Raw genomic sequence first — 16,474 nt, 5'->3', positions numbered from 1 at the left:
TTGATAATGTTTACTTTAGCCGTTTCTTTTGCGCAGTGACTTGAATTTTCTGCCCCTTAGCCCCTCGGCGTAATTTCGTTTTCGTTTTGCAGGCGCATATCCGGCCAAGTTCTGTTGGTAATACCAAAAGGGCGGTGGCGGTGGAGCTGGAGCTGATGGAGCTGGAGGGGATTAGAAGACGCCGCGTGCCAAAGTCAACGCCGGCAACCGGATATCCGCAGCGGGGCAGCGGCGGGATGGGGAGCAACAACTGAACAGCAAACATAAATAAACTGTAGCCGCAGAGCGGGCCAAATGAGGGGGCGGGACGAAACAAAGGCGTGTTCTTTGCATACACAACGATTTAAGCTAGTTCAAGGGGAACTTCGGGCACTCAAGCTTCTCCCACGCCAGTCACACTCCCTCGGTCTCTCAAAGGACTCGCAAAGCTGTTCGAAAATATAACGAACGCTGGCAAAACAAACTTAAAATGTACCAACTCTAAACTGCAGCAGAACCATGTCATTCATATCCCCAGAGATTCCCAAGTTGTAATCCAAGTGGCCACTTTAACTTTCCATAACATATATAGACTGAAGACTGTTTACAATATATTAAACTATGTCATGTACTTTTACAAGGTACAGCAAACCAAAGCGTCATTTTTATTACTGATACATTTTTGTTATAAACAAGGCTTCCTCTTTAAAACTCATGAACTGATTAAACTGAACTGAAATTATCAAGCTAAATTAAAACTGATTTCAACAAAGATTAAACGTTATCTTCTTGGGGCTGCCAAAGTCATCTAGCCGAATTTTTTTAATTTTTAAAAAGAAAGCATCTATAATGAAAATGTAAACACATTCAAGGAATGTCAATTAAAATTGAGAAAATATATTTCAGTAGATTGGGAAGGGGATTGGGCTACTAACTTTGCTTTATTGAAACATTTGAGTTATGAACTCAAAATTAAAAGTAAAACAAGATGGAATACTAAAGTCTTGTGTTTCTACTATCAGCTACCCGTTACTCTAAACCAGTTGTGCATAAATTACATCATGTGATTAATCCGAGTAACTTATATGTTCGACAAAAACTCCGTTTATAGAAGAATATAGCTTGTAGATGACTATAACACGGAACCGCAGTTTGGATTACAAAATCTGAAAGTACTATCGAAACTATTCAATTCGCGTTTGTATATTACAGATTGGGTGTAGAAGCCTATTTATTTATTAGGACCAATAAAATTTCAAATACAAGTCTCAATAATAGTTTACAAAAAATGTAGAGAAGTGAAATATAAATAACTTATATCAAAACTGTAAACAAAGTGCAGACTCAAAAACCTTGTATTGCAATTTTAATCTATTTATCTATAGGTACCTCAAATACCAAAAAATGTAATAGGCCTCAAAGACTTAATTTAAGCGGTGTAATATCCATAAGCGGACTAAGCTAGTGGAATGTCAAATGGGGTCTGACTCGTTGCGGCTTCATTTTAACCCCTAAAAATGTTGCACATTGTTATTAGATTAGTTCAATCGAAATAATAAGTACAGCATTTAGCTATTCGTCTATATATAAAATTGTATAAAGTACTAGTTCAGGTTTGGGGATGCAGTTTCATATAGAATTGTACATAGAACGGCTCATCCTCGAAGCATTTTTTTAAATTTCATCTCCAAAGAAAGAATCAGATTAAAATGGTCAACCAACTGGTAGAAAATAAAAATATGAATAAAGCCAAAAATATTAGATCAAGTTTTCTCAGCTCATTGAGTTCGAAAAATTCACGTCGTGAAGCATAAATCAACTAATAGTAAAACGACAAGGATTATCGGGATATGGGAGCGGAAATGGGATGTGACCCCCCTATGCATTATCATAAGGAGCGTGGTGGGCAGCAGGAGCAGGCGTCTGGACCTCCAACTTGATGGAGGTAAAGGGATTTCCGAATTTTTGTATTTTTCCATACCTATTTGTTTGGGGACAACTTAAAAAATCAATTTGCCGCCCCACAAAGGGAAGCCGCTGCCAGGTAGCCGTAGACACGAGGGGCATGCGTAGGAATATGGAAAATTTCAATTTGTTTTGTGTGTAAAAAGTTTCTGACACTTTTCCAGGCCAAACACAAAAACAAACGGAAAACTTTTCGCTGGCCAGTTATGAAATCGCTTATTACCCGCACCTGAAATCTGGATATCGGAGGCGACCCATCGGAAAGTAGGGACCACGAGAGCAGGGACCAACTGAGAAAACTGGGTCCGAACCGAACTGAACTCATCTGAACCTGGTCGGCGGAGCAATTCATTTTAGTGTTTGACTTTTGGCTGCTGCGTGGGGAAGGGTTCCGATTTTTTTTGGGCTGCAAACTATGGGAAACTTTTGCTTATTAAACGAAGGAATGATTTCCGAGGTGGAGGATTTGTGGAGCAGCTTGCCAAATTGTGAATTGGCAATCAGAGTCCACATGGAATTGTTTATACACCCGTATTCGGGCCAGACGAGGACCCACTCCACTAGTGTATGTGTGTCGCCGTAATAGAATGCTAAAATATTCATAAATTGCCTCAAACACAAAGGGTGGGACGAAGGGGGTGTGTCAGCGGAGACAGACAAACAGGCGGCCCCCTTTGATATAATAAGCCCCGCTTCACCGGGGAGTTTGCAGCGGAACAGCGGCAGGGAGTTGCCTTGGAGAGGAGCCATCAAATTATACGCAAATATTGAATTAATGAAATTATTGACAGGCGACCGGGCTCGTAGGAGCCCGATCGTATGTATGTGGGTATGTTTGGGAGCAGGCTAGAGAAACCAGGTCCCCTGGAGGACAGCCCAGTACAGTGCTCCACTTGTTGCCCCACTGGCAGTGACAGGTTTTGTGGTCAGTGAATTGCCAAATAAATTACACAAAATTGCCGGCAAAGGTTCAATCAACTCGGGAATGTGTGCCAGTTTCTGGGGGTTAAAGGTACAGGTAACCATTTGTAGAAACGATCGGCTTAATGGAACGAATTCACACCCATAAATAAGCACAATAATACTTAATAATTCATGGCATAAGGGAAATGAGTGCCGAGAGAAACTTTGCAAATTTAGGAACGTTAATAACATAACTTCTAAACTGCATAATGAAGGAGTCGGTATTTGCTCAGATACTTGTGTTTTGTACTATAATAATAATAAACTTTGAGACTAAACGGAAATTAATGATATAAAACATTTCGTTCCTTTTACATTTCATTCGAACTAAAAAGAGACCAGAAGTTTGATATTATCTGAATAACGTTTAGAAATGACGTTCTGATTCATGGCTTAAAAATTAAGTCGAAAAAATTGAAGTCTTTATTTATTATACAAAACCAGCTTCTGAATTTAAAACCTTAAAACCTTTAAAACCTCATTTATTCCTGATTCATGGTGTACATAAACTAGGTTCAATAATATGTAATTATTTATTCATTATTTAACAAATAAACTACTGAATTTATAATGCCTCATTAATTTATGCACACAATTCGTGCCCAAACATTTACAAAGTGAATGCAGCTATCTAAAAACAAGAATTTTTTGCATGACTTTAGATGGTGGCTTTTCTGGCATTCCCTCGCCCACTTTTGGTATATCCTGCTCACAATATATGCAGCCCGGGGGATGGGGAATGCCATACATATATGCAAGTGATGATTTGACACAATGCCAGCCCAGAGGGGCTGAGGGACCCATAACCATACCCATGGACAACACCCACGGCGAGGTGAGGGAGTGTATCAAAAAGTTGCAACACTTTATGGCCCATAAATATTTATGTCTCTTGTTGCTGTTGTGGTCGAACTTAAGGGGGCAGGAGCGGGGAGGGAAGTCAAGTCGATGTGGGCAAATGTTTTGGCAACGAAATGCAGGCGGAGAGCCCGTTGACAGGCGATGTTAACGGACTTGGACCTGTAACAGGGGCCCACTTTTCGACCGGCCGAAACCAGGCCATACCAGGCCATGGCTGTCAGCAGGCATCCCAGATTTCAGATACAGCCAGCCAGCCAGCCAGCCAGCCAGGTGAGTGGTCCCAGGCCTCGATTACCGGGAATCTGTCAACTGATGCTCGCCGTGCGGCTCATGTGTACGGAATGGCATATGGAAGATTCCGCGCCGCTTTTCCGGTCTAGTGCGCTTCGCTTTGATCAGCCGTGGCAACCAGGTTGTGCGCGCTGATTTTTAATAAAGTAACAAGTGCTCCTGTGAGTACTCACCCCCAGCTCCACGTAGATGGTGTATATGGGGTACGGCAGGGCAATCACCATTCCGGTCAGCCAGGTGGCGCAGCAGCAGACGAATCCCGGCAGGCGGCCCTTCAGCGGATCGTTCAGCCATCGCATCCGGTCCCAAGCGATTAGGATGTGCGAGATCATTGCCACGTGCAGCGGTATGTCCTGGGGAAATTGCAAGAAGGAGATATCAATATGGGGGTATCAGTAGGTAGCTGCCTCAATTCCTTTCTCTCCTAATATATTCAGCAAAAAATTCTAAGATCCTAAAACTCAGTACTATTTACATTTTTATAAACTTAAAAAAGACCAACATCCTATATGGTTTTAGGTTTTGCAGCTGTCAAATTTGCATTACTTATTTATTCTCAAAGTGTGTTTTGAATGGCAAAATAGCTTTATTCTTATTCACTTGGTGAAAAAAAATTACCTCAAATAGATATATATATAAAAAAAGAGCTCTTTTGTTTTCCAATAAGTGCCTTACTTATTTAAACAATTAATTACTTTTCAATGGTTTGTTGTAAATATCCCCCCAATTATGTTAAATTATTATTATCCAAATTTAAGTTTCTGTGGGCTCATAATTCAAATTTTATTAAGATATTTCAAGAGCAACTGAAGTCAAAATATACAGAAACGTCATCGGGTATTATTCGGTGTCCGACTCTTCCTCGTTCCCCATTGTCCAATCAGAATCATTGAAGGAATCCTCTTCCTCGTCGGTATTCTCTTTATCAGTCAAGCTCTCCTCTTCAGAGGACTCCGGGTCCACGTGCTCCACATCAATGTACTTCTCCTCTTCTCCTTGGGTCACCACCACCACAGTGTGAAAATGCTTCTCCTTTGACTGATCCGTCTCGTCTTCGGAATCGGTCGAATCAGTCCAATCGGTCATGGCATCCTCCTTTCCAGTAAGGACCACTGGTGGTGGGAGCACTGGATATAGGATCACTGGGAAAGGGACCACTGCAGATGGGTCCACTGGAGATGGGACCACTGGAGATGGGAACACTGGAAATGGGAACACTTCAGATGGGTCCACTGGAGATGGGACCACTGGAGATGAGACCACTGAAGATGGGTCCACTAGAGGTGGGACCACTGGAGACGGGAACACTGGAAGTGGGTCCACTAGAAGTGGGTCCACTGGAAGTGGGTCCACTGGAAGTAGGTCCACTAGAAGTGGGTCCACTGGAAGTAGGTCCACTGGAAGTAGGTCCACTAGAAGTGGGTACTCTGGAAGTCGGTCCACTAGAAGTGGGTCCACTGGAGGAGACTTCTCTAGTCCTAGATAATCGAAGATACTGTCAAAATCATCGGGTCCCAGATCCTCCTCTAGGGCCATATTATTATCGAACACGGCGACTTGCTGATCCTCTTTCCCTGGAATGGGCTCAGCAGGAGGATGAGCCACTTGCAGCTGCGGTTCCTGCTGCTCCTCCTTAATGCCCAGCACGTCAAAGACATCCTCGAAGGTGACGGGCCCCTTTACAATGCCCACATTGTTTGGCACTTCAATGTCCCTCAAGCGCATGCAAATCGTCTCAATTTCGCACAAACGCTCCATATCGTCCTTCTTTTCCTTTGCGCTCCGAAACTGTTTTGGATTTTTCACTTTGGCCAAAGAGTGATCGCAGAGATTGTTCTTATTCCAAATGGTTTTCCCAAGGGCTGCCTTCGGATTTTTCACCTTGACATATTGATGATCCAAGCTAACCAAGCGGCTGGCATCAGATTTTCGCACCGGTTTCTCAATCGAGCTATCCTTACCTGAGAGGTAAACTTCAAGCAAGGCAGCCTGACTCTTTTCGGGTTCCGTATTTGGGAAATCGAAGGTAGCCATTGGAGCTGCCTGATGAAACCCATTCTTATACGAAAGGTCGATCGGAGAGTCTTCTCCCTGAACTGCAGGATCTTTACTTGATGGTGATTGATACTTTGAAGAAATGGGCTCCAGTTTGGGCATCTTTTGGACTGCATGGGTTGGCAGGAGCGCTTCTGCATGTTCCTGCAGAACAATATTATTTGATTCCATCAAGGTGCGATTCCATTTCGAGCGCCATTGGTCCAGAAAAGCGATATGATCCTGCGCGAAAGACGGCTGTTGGGTATTGGTAACATTTTGTTGAACGTTCTCCTTGAATTCTTCGAGAATGCCATGCGGATTGCCCTCTGAGACATTTTTTAGCTGGTGCTGAGGGTTTTGTTGAGGGAAAATAGTCTTATTGGACAAATCAACGACGCCCTTTTCAGTTCTGGACAGTGGGGTATCGGATGCACCTATTTTGACACCCATCTGGATATGACTTTCTACAACCTCATTTCGGGGAACATGTTTCCCGTCGCGCTGACCATACTTTCTCTTCGAACGATTCTTTAATTCGTTATGCTTTGGCTGTAAAATATTTAAAAGAAATCAGCAAACACAATTTTATCAGCTTTTTTCGCCGCTGCTCACCATTTTGTGTCTGCCTTTTTATTTAACGAGAAATTCTTGGAAAAACTGTCCGCGAACTCTTCGCGCATGCGTGCACGTTGACGTCTACAAGGTCACGATTTGCTTTTTGCAGAAGCAAAATTTTCTAGGCTCCAAAAAGACTCCAACACATCTATATTAATTCTAGTATTAGCACCAATTAATGATGGGCAGTGATTATTACTGGTTTTCAGACGAATTATTAAGCAATTTTCACTTTTTATAATTTAAACTTTCGCTGATGAACTACCAGCATGTGTGAAAACGTGCAAAAAGAGGCTGAGTTGCCAGATCGATGCACTATTTAGCCATTCAGATTCGAAGTTCGCGTTTCGGCCTGCCAACTCGTTGTAAAAATGTTATGGGTTAATGTTGTAAAATGAGAGTTTGGTATACAAACTAGAAAGCGTTTATAAAGTTTAACCTTAATGTGGAATCTGAACCTTTTGTTTATGTACATAAGTGTATATATATGCACTTTGTTTTTTGTTTTAAAAACTGCTTCGAATTTGTAGAATGTGGTCACACCTCAGTCTGGCAACGCTGGCCGAACTACCATTTATATACCCTTGCAGAGAGTATTTTAATTATGATTAGAGCGCTGTCTTTTTTAAAACCGATTGCGAATTAGCTTGAGAGTTATTAAGATGCACCTTTGTATTTTATGTACACCCTGATCTTGCCGGTCGTTGGACTAAATCATATCCTATTTTCCGCTGCTAACATGTAAAATGTTTTTTATAATACTTTAGTGACATTTTAATTCGTAAAATCTTCAAGGGTTTAGGAAAGCTAAGGGTAATACAAATAAATTTAATTATATATTTATGTTATTTATTTAATCGCCCTCTGGAGCAAGCAGGAACTATATGTTTGAGGTCTTTAAGGAGCTGATTTAACGCTACTTGTCAGATTTATCCTCTTCCGCAGCCCAGCGCCTGCCAATCCTCATTCAAAGCCGCCCATCAATCATTCCATTAGGCGGGGATGGCGTTTGGCACAGGATCAGGAACGGGAAAAGGAACAGGAAGAGGAGTTCACCCACATGAGCACACGTGACTATGCAGTGATGAATGTGTGTTTGTGTGCGCCAGCTATTTGTCGCCCTTTGTGATAGCAATCAAATCGAATCATATCCCGTTCCTACTACCCACTCCCGTTTCTTCACCCATTCCCATACCGTTTTGCTCCGTAATAGAATCTCCTGCAGCTCCAAGGTTGTAAATGTAATCATTTGTCTGCTCTACGGACGTCGGGCCTAATCGAATTGCCAGGCGGTTTGTCCTCGCCCTCGCCCCTATCCCCCAAAGCCACGTCCTCATCCTCATCCCTGGCATCGACCAGGACGCGGGTCCTTTTCTTCAGGTCGCATTTGTTTTCGCCACACAAAAGCGGCACAAAGTGACAGACGGAGGCGCATCAAATCGAATGAAAGTATACGATTCTATTTGCTTGTGATTTCTGACTCCAAAGCCCCGTGCCCATCCTCCAGAATTTGTGTCAATCACACGGTGGCTTCCATAATGGGGTGGGGCAGCCGCCACGCGGGACAGGAGACCTGCAGGCGATGCTCAATCGAGCGGAACCGGATGCCAACTTCTCAGCACACTGCCAAATGGGATATATATAGCTCTGAGCTGTAGTTAACAGTGATTTCTATGGAATACGGTCTGTCAGGGTGGAATCCAATAGCTAAGTTGCGTGTGCGAAGAAACAAAAATAAAACAAGGAAGAACGCTACAGTCGAGTACCTCGACTATCAGATACCCGTTACTCAGCTAAAGGGACCAAAGGGAGATGGATATATGCAAGCAGCAAAGCGAGATGGTAATGCGCCACCTACTCGCGATCTCATTGTATGGTTATGTGGGCGGCAGACAGATTTAAGAGTTATGGGCGCTAGAGTGGGCGTGGCAAACTTTTTTCGGGTCGATTGATAGGTATTGACGAGATTAATACATTACAGATACAATTTTTTTTCTAGCATAAAAATTGTGGGCGCGACAGATTTGCGCGGTTTGTGGGCGTTAGAGAAGGCGTGGCAAACTTGTTTTGGGTCAATCGATATGTATTGACAAGACCAATTGGTTATCGTCCCTAATACCTATTCGTTTGTACCGGTGTGGTTTTGGTTCCAATTATAGGTAATTTAAGAATGGCAATTTAAAAATTTTGAAAGGATATTACACTTAACCAAGACCAACAAATATTTTATTGTACCTATCCATACCTTAAAAATTTGTTTAGTACTTTTGTTTTTTTTCTTTTCTTTTATAGGGGAGAGTGGGGTAAGGATAGTTAAATTGCAAGGGTAGTCTGTGGCCCTTGCAGCTAAACGGCTCGTTTAAAATGCTCTACGTTTTTAATGAAGATACCTTAGAGCACTAGCTGCCATGTCCAACCAAACTTTTCACTCTCCCTTTCTCCTAGAGATGGTATTATAATTGTGGTTTGAAACGCTCTGATGGACACGTTTCCGAACCATAAACCATAATTATTCGAAATTAGAATCTTTAGAAGAGTCGAAATACAATTTTTGTATTTCTTTTTTGCTGTACCAGTGCTCGTACGTAGTCGATTCGGTGCCGAGCTGGTACCAAAACCTTTTTAAATTAAAATTACGCTCACCTGCAGCATGGGTAGAAAGAAGCACAGAAACTGGCCAAAAATCCAGTTCTGGATGAGCATAACCATCAGGGAGACGGGCAGGACGAGGGCGCACTGGACGAAGTGGCACAGCGCCAGATTGATGATGAACGCGTGGGTCACGTCCTTGTAGAGCCGGTGGTACATGATGTACACCACGATGATCACGTTCAGGATCACGCCCAGCAGGGCGAGGGCTGCATACTGGATGAGGAACAGCCAGTAGACCGATTTGATGCTGGACTTCAGGATGGGACCGCTCAGCCGCTCCATGTCCACCGTCTCGTTGGAATGAAAGTCCAGGAAGTGGGACAATGCCATGGCATACTTGTCGTGTACGTCGCTCAGCTTCCCGTCACCACCGCCCGCGGCATCGCCTCCGGATCCACCGCCTCTGGAGGATCCTCCTCCGCCTCCAGTGCTCGCCGCCAACTGGTAGGCATCCGATCCTCCGACCAAGCGAAGCTGCTCAGCAGGCGACATCCTCACCACCTGCAAATGAACAACAAAATCATTATATAAGACATAATCAACGCTTTTAAGAATTTATTTTGGCCACAAAGTATGCTTTTACAGTATTTTGAATTTTTTATCGAGTTCCACAATACATAAAATACAGCATTAAAATCAATATCCAAATACAAGTGAAATGTTCACTATCAAATCTTGCAGTCAAGGACTAGAACGGTTCTTCCTTAGAGGATTTCAACAAAGTAGAATTGGTAATTTCGGTTGGTCGTTGGTGCATCTACAAGTGAGCACGCTTTAAGTTGGTATGGGCGTTCTATCACTTGATCATGCACCACCATGGACTCGAAAGGTTCTTTTATCGACAAATGCCTCCTGATCTTCGTCAACGTCCACTGGATCACACTCTCTTGATGGCATGGGCTTGTGAAACTGGTTCGGCCTACCTCGAAACTAGTGGGCGGTTAATATATCTCTTGTTTCAACTTCCATACACACCTCCTCCTTTCTTTTTCTGTTGGCTGCTACCCGCGGGCTATGCTTCAGTCTTGTACTTATCGATCCCTAGTTCTTGCAATAAGTTCTGCCTCGAAGGGTCGCAGCAATTTAGTCGTATGTCAACATGTTCGTACTTGTTGTTATTCTTGCACAAGAAGCCATATTTAACTGCATCTACCAGAATCGGAACGATATCGGCCTTTCCGAAGCGCAAGCCCAGCCTCATATTCATGACGCGGAGTATTTGCGTGGCGGTGACTGGAAAATCGACCACGCGGATGACCTGCATCACCAGGTTAGCCAAACGACAGTTGTACTCCATTATGTTGCGTCGCAGCTTACGATAAATTTGCACTCTAAAAATTATGTAACAATTAATCTGTTCGATGGAGTTGTGATGCCTGTGAAAGCCGAAACCGTTATGAACTACTGGAATCCAAAGGCAAGACTGCCTTACTGTTTTGACATGGGTAACTTCGATCTGTAATCTAAGCAGAACTTTTAAAGAATCTTAATTTATTTTGGCGGAATCAATACGCTGGAACTCGGAAAAAAATAAAAACTACATGTTTACTTCTTCACTTTACTACTTCAATTTTATTGAGGATTTTAAAACATTTTTAAATGGGCTGGTAATGGATTTATATATCTGAACTTTGTTGCACATTGAGAGTTTATATCTCGGTAAAGGAAGCCACGACTGCTTGCTGCCTTTGAAAACACAGACTGCTTGACCAACGTTGTGTGCCTCTGAAAAGTGTGTCCTCTATCCAAGATCAGCCCAAGATACTTATAGAGGGGCTCATGTCGATGTAAAGAGCCCGAACATAGAAGTGCGGCTTTGTGGCGAATGTTACACAAGCATATTTGCTTAAGTTTATGTCTTTATTTTAATCAAAAGTTCAATGTTGAGATATAGTTCTTAAAAGAATTGTTGTAAAGATTGAATTCTAAAACTTGCACTTTCGGAACGCTACAAAATAAAATGATGAACTATTTTGGTTAGGCGTGCCGAATAGACAAACATTAAAAAGTTTTTTTACTTGGCCGATTGTATAGTGTAGTTTGATATCAGTACTTTTGTGTGTTGAAGGTGCGATCGTCACTTGCTTTTCACGTCAAGAGGTGTTTTTGCCTAATAAAATAATGGAAGCTGAAGCTACAATTGCTTATCGATTGGTTTATCAGGCAAACTTGTGGTGACTATTGGAGATCCCATTGAAATCTCCGGTCTTTTTGTATTATTTCAATTGGTGAGTGACGCTCTTGCCGCCTGCTTCCCAGACATTCAATTCACACATTTATTCGTCCTTTCATTGTTCGCTCATTGTTTTGTTTCTTGTTGCAGCAGTTGTTGTAGTTACGTTTAGTCTTGTCGCTGCGTTGTTATGTTTGGTTTTCCTTTGTTTCACTTGCAGCGGAAATTGCCGAGAGGAAAAGCCAGGGGGAAGGCTATGGAAAAGCTGTGGAAAAGCAGCAGCAACAAAGTGCTGCAGGCTGCAGACAGGCAACACGATATGGAAATTAAAAATCTGTATGCAATGTCTGTCCCGATTTCGTCCTTCAGCCTGCGGTCGAAGCTAAACTGCTTCGCCGCCACATGTCCTTACAGGTAAGAAAATGAAATGGAGCGTATGGAGCTTCTTTCATTGCCAGATCATACATAAACTTTTAACAAACTCAAAAGTATATTTAGATAGACTTTTTACAATAAATGAAATTTACTTATGGGTTTTAAGTTTACATTATACATATCTTAACTTGATTTTAAAAAATGTATTTAATCTTTATTCTTTAGTAGATGTCTTCGAAATTATTGTTTTTTAGGCATTACTTGCCTTTGTTATCGATTTTTAATTGTTTTATAAATATTTATAATGAATATTTTAAGGCTATAGCTTTTAATGCAAAATCGTGAAACTCAGGTATAGCATTTCGTGGTCTAACTATCAAGTCAGGTTACCTAAAAATTCCAATTTAATGATATATTGAGTTCTTATTTTTAGTAATAAACTAGTTATTGTTAGAAAAGAAACTTGCTCCCCATGTAGGGGTACGATGTATTCCATTTTTTGAACTTACTTCATATTATTCCTGACTTCAGCGAGACTGTCAGGACTTTCCCCCTGTGCACAGTGGGCGTGGCACGCCCCTTCTTGGCCCTGGTCTGGAATTTCAATCTAGACAGAAGGCAGTCGTCAGGAACTAAGGAAAAGTAGGCTGCGGACTGGGACTCAAGCACAGCGAGTGGCACGTAGCCATACATACATTCCCATTCACATTCAGATTCGCAACGGCTTACGTGTATGTTGACCGTATGGCCGCCGTGGCAGCCACAGACAAACATGCCACGCCCACCGCCGACTGAGCCTCCCCCGGGCCTACTAGTACCCAGTTCCTGTTCCGGGGAATACCCTGGCCATCCCCGACTTCCCCGCTCGTGCTTTCAATTTGAGCAGCAACTTCCGTTCAATTTATTGTTGCTAATTTTTCTTCACTTGGCTGAAAAATATTTTCGTTTCTCCGATGGCCCGACCAAAAAAAAAACAGGGTGCCTGGGGCTTGGGGAACAATGAGCGGCCAAATTAAATTGCTTTAAGTGAAACGATGATTGAAAGGCCTATCACCAAACACTTTGTGGGACGTGAACGGGTAGCATCTGTTGGGGGCCCACTGTAAAGCCAGCCCTTGGCGTTCCACGTTTGCTTTTCCTCTGCAGCTAAAATGTAATTTCCTGATAAACACTTAAAAGCACCATTTAAATTGAAGTACTGAAATAGATCTAAGACCTTGTGTACTTGCTGTCTGATAATATGGATGATGATTTTTAAGGAAAACAATATTTCTAAGACTGTGATTTTTAGGGAATTGAGTTATTTAAAAATTAACATAAATAGTAACATATGTCTTAGATACATGTGTTGACTTTAAATTGTCACCCCATCTTAAGCGCTCTTAAAATAATAGGGACATTTTGTGGGCCTGGGTTACTGAGGTTCAAAAAACTTATAAGCCATATGGTCCCTGATAAAAATTATATGACTATAACTGTCGGTGCATTTAAATGGGATCGTACTGTTACATATATATTTACGAAGAGACTTTAACTAAAAAAAAAACGGAACAGGAATAAAATAAGTGGCTTAGTTTTTATTTTAGGCGCCGGAACACCCTGTACCCATTGCAGTTGCAATCCCGGCTTGGTTTGATGACCCGTGCCGAACAACAACAGGAACAACAGGACCTGGTTGGCACGCCTAATTTTGTTTGAACATGCCATTTGGCAGACATACCCCTGCCCAACACCAGTAGTTTCTTGCCCTCGTAGGGCTTTATCTATGTACACATATGCTACTCACATGTGCGGCCCAGTTCGGGGCCCACTCCTCAGCTTTCCCCCTCCGGCTGGGCACCACCAGTGTCTGGCCGTATCGAGGCTATTATATGGCCTTCTCCTCCGAGATTCATGGGTGATGGGGCAGCTCCTTTGCAGGGCTGCATAGCTGCATTGCTGCAGTGTGTTCCATTTCGCTGGCTTATTCCTCGGACAGGTCCCAGCACACTTGTTGCCCTCACTGTGGGATACCAGTTCTCTGAGTATCCATACTTTTTCTGCCAGTGTAGGCGCTCAGGGATTAGCGCTATCCATTTGTCAATTAGCCGCCCTGTGCCGCATGCCAAGTAATAATTTCATTTTCCTCGACTGCTTGCAAATCGCTTCGCACATTTGATGTGGCTGCCATTCCACCAAATCAACCGCCGCCCACAACCACGACCCCCCCCTCCCATGGCTGTATCCAGTGCGTTAATTAGCTTAAAATGTTGATAGACAGCGCGTTGCGGCTTGTGGCTGCGACTTTGGGCCTTCGGGACTCGGATTTGGATTCAGATTCGCGACAGGCTCCTCTGTCGACATTCTGGCTGTGGTTGCATTGTCGACAAGTCGGGGAACAAAAAGTTACTCTTGATTTCGTCCCAGATTCGTCAATGGTGGAAGGTCGTCGCCCACTTTTCGGCCCACTTTCCCAACGCATTAGAAGAGTCAATAGCTGGGGAGCAGGGAGCGTGGAGATGCACTGCATCAATCACATTTCAGCTGGGTTCAGCAGACTGATTTACTTGGTCATTAGGCGACAGAGTTGCCACCAACGCCCAAAAGTTCTGGAAGAAGGGGGATAACTTTGCCCAGGGCAACCGGGAAGTTGATTTGCTAATTCATTCTCAGCTGGATTTGGTCTCCGGCCATTCTCTTGGGTGATTTATAAACCCTATGTGCTGCAACTCACACATTAACTATAATAACTTTGGATTTTATGGTATGGTCTTGGCTTTGATTCTTAAAAATGGTGTTTGCTGGGTCCCTGAGAAGTCGAATGGGTAGAATGTGTCCATTTAACAGACACAGAAGTCAACAGATCGCTAAGTACCTTTGGTTTATAGCGCTAGTCAGCTAGTTCTGGGCTATTTACTGTTGCAAGTCTTTCCCTTGGATATATATAATGCGTATTACGTTTAGTTAGAGCAACTGGAGCCCGTTAATCTCATCAGCCATTTATGGTTCAGTGGCGGCCAACATGTGTCCGTCCGAGTAATTAATACTGATTTCCCCCACGCTCGTCTGGCGTTTAGCAAGTGACAGCCAGAAGCGACAGGCAACAACTCCACCCTGCTGCGTGTGTCTCAAGGTCTGCGCACTTGTCTTGAGTACACGCAAACAACCCGCAGCCACCCAGAACCACCCACACACACCAACCCCCACCGGGGACCCTATTTATCGCTTGTTCAACACCGATTCGGCGTCGTCTTTCGGAAACTTTGCTAATTAAGCAGCGCTAAATTAAATGCCTGACTCGAGTGCGACTTTTACATACACAGGAAATATGTGTGGCGCTCGGGGGAATGGATAAGGAATTCATCCCTTTTTGACCATACACCTTTGATGCCTAGCAAATAAATTCGACCCGGGATGCCAATATCTGCAATCGCAGTGCTAAAATATCTGCATTTTTCAATTCAAATTAATTAAAGTGCAGTCCATTCAAAGGCATCGCTCCCCTCTGCACCCCCTCTGCCTTTGTTGCTGATGCTATCTTTGTCTGCGTATTTGTCATGCTGTGTTTACATATGAAATATATGCTGATATATATTTCCCTGGCCCTGGCCCGTCCCTGGAACAACCCCGGACTGTCCTGCCATCCAATTAGTGAGCGCAGCCATTGCGAATCAAATGCTTGCGAGGGCAGATCAGAAGTACACAGATATGTCCTGCAGTATTCGCAGGATACAGTTAATTGGAGCAACATAACTAAAGCTAAGAATAATTTTTCAGGGGATGTTAAGGGTTTTTGGGCGAAAGCAAGCCTGTGATCCAGAATTTTAAATTTATTTAATTTCCTATACAAGAAATGTTAAACAAAATTTAAAAGAACGGAAATGGTTCGGGATACGTTCAATCTTCGGTTACTACCTGAAGAATCAAGCGAAGAAAGCTATTCGAAACTCCTAAACGATCGGTCCAGTAGATTTCCCTTCTGCATACGCAGCATAGAGTAGCGGAATATAGCTATTGTATTGTCAATTTTACTCTAATTGATGTGACATTTTCCTACCATCAATATCCACTTAAATTTGAATGCATATTCAATTCATAGGTCGAAACAGATTATCAAAGTGAAATACAAGTTTACAAAACGAAAATCATATTTTGTAATTTTTCCAGTAGCAATATAGATTTTAAGAAAACACATTTTATAGCTATATCGTTCCTAAAGGATCATTTAATGTAACTGCCGGAGAATAACATATTGTCTGAACTAACCTCGCGTTCTGCTTTGTTAATTTATTATCTCTGCCAAAGTTAAGCCGGGTCGAGCCCTTTGATGCCAAACTGAAATGCTCTGCATTCCACAGACCTATTTATTTGAGAGAGAAATCAACCTAATCTATTGAAAATATACCGAATGTGGGCTTAATTATGCCTTTTTATCCGTTTCCCCCCGCTGGTGATACACATTACCAGGATTAGGTAACAGCCAGTTTATTTCTGCCAGCCGCCTTATGCATTTTAAATTATGCTTCCGGCCGGGAAATGGAAATGGGAAATTGGCCATTGTCGCTCGTCCGTCATTTGAAACTC

General features: G+C 42.7%; 2 protein-coding genes across 3 annotated transcripts in view; both read right to left on the bottom strand.

Moving 5' to 3' along the window:
- LOC119556395 overlaps positions 1 to 16,474 on the bottom strand; it is a 54,540-nt gene that overhangs the window by 25,026 nt on the left and 13,040 nt on the right. The window contains exons 1-3 of one of the 2 annotated variants that reach the window (XM_037868571.1): positions 9,947 to 10,086; positions 9,355 to 9,864; positions 4,233 to 4,412 (exon numbers count right to left, since the gene is read on the bottom strand). In XM_037868571.1, coding sequence (XP_037724499.1) covers positions 4,233 to 4,412; positions 9,355 to 9,855 — 681 coding nt within the window. In that variant the 5' untranslated portion in view covers positions 9,856 to 9,864; positions 9,947 to 10,086. Of the gene's footprint in view, positions 1 to 4,232; positions 4,413 to 9,354; positions 9,865 to 9,946; positions 10,087 to 16,474 lie in introns of those variants that run through there. The other variant, XM_037868573.1, reaches the window with a different exon arrangement.
- LOC119556397 lies at positions 4,872 to 6,942 on the bottom strand. Its single transcript, XM_037868576.1, has 2 exons — positions 6,709 to 6,942; positions 4,872 to 6,645 (listed from the first exon to the last, which is right to left on the bottom strand). The coding sequence occupies exons 1-2, from the start codon at positions 6,709 to 6,711 to the stop codon at positions 4,900 to 4,902; spliced, it is 1,749 nt and encodes a 582-aa protein (XP_037724504.1). The 5' UTR covers positions 6,712 to 6,942; the 3' UTR covers positions 4,872 to 4,899.

The sequence above is a fragment of the Drosophila subpulchrella genome, chromosome X, assembly GCF_014743375.2.
Source record: "Drosophila subpulchrella strain 33 F10 #4 breed RU33 chromosome X, RU_Dsub_v1.1 Primary Assembly, whole genome shotgun sequence".
Lineage (NCBI taxonomy): Eukaryota > Metazoa > Arthropoda > Insecta > Diptera > Drosophilidae > Drosophila > Drosophila subpulchrella.
Note: the sequence above shows the minus strand (reverse complement) of the source record. Positions and strands in the feature narration are given on the sequence as shown.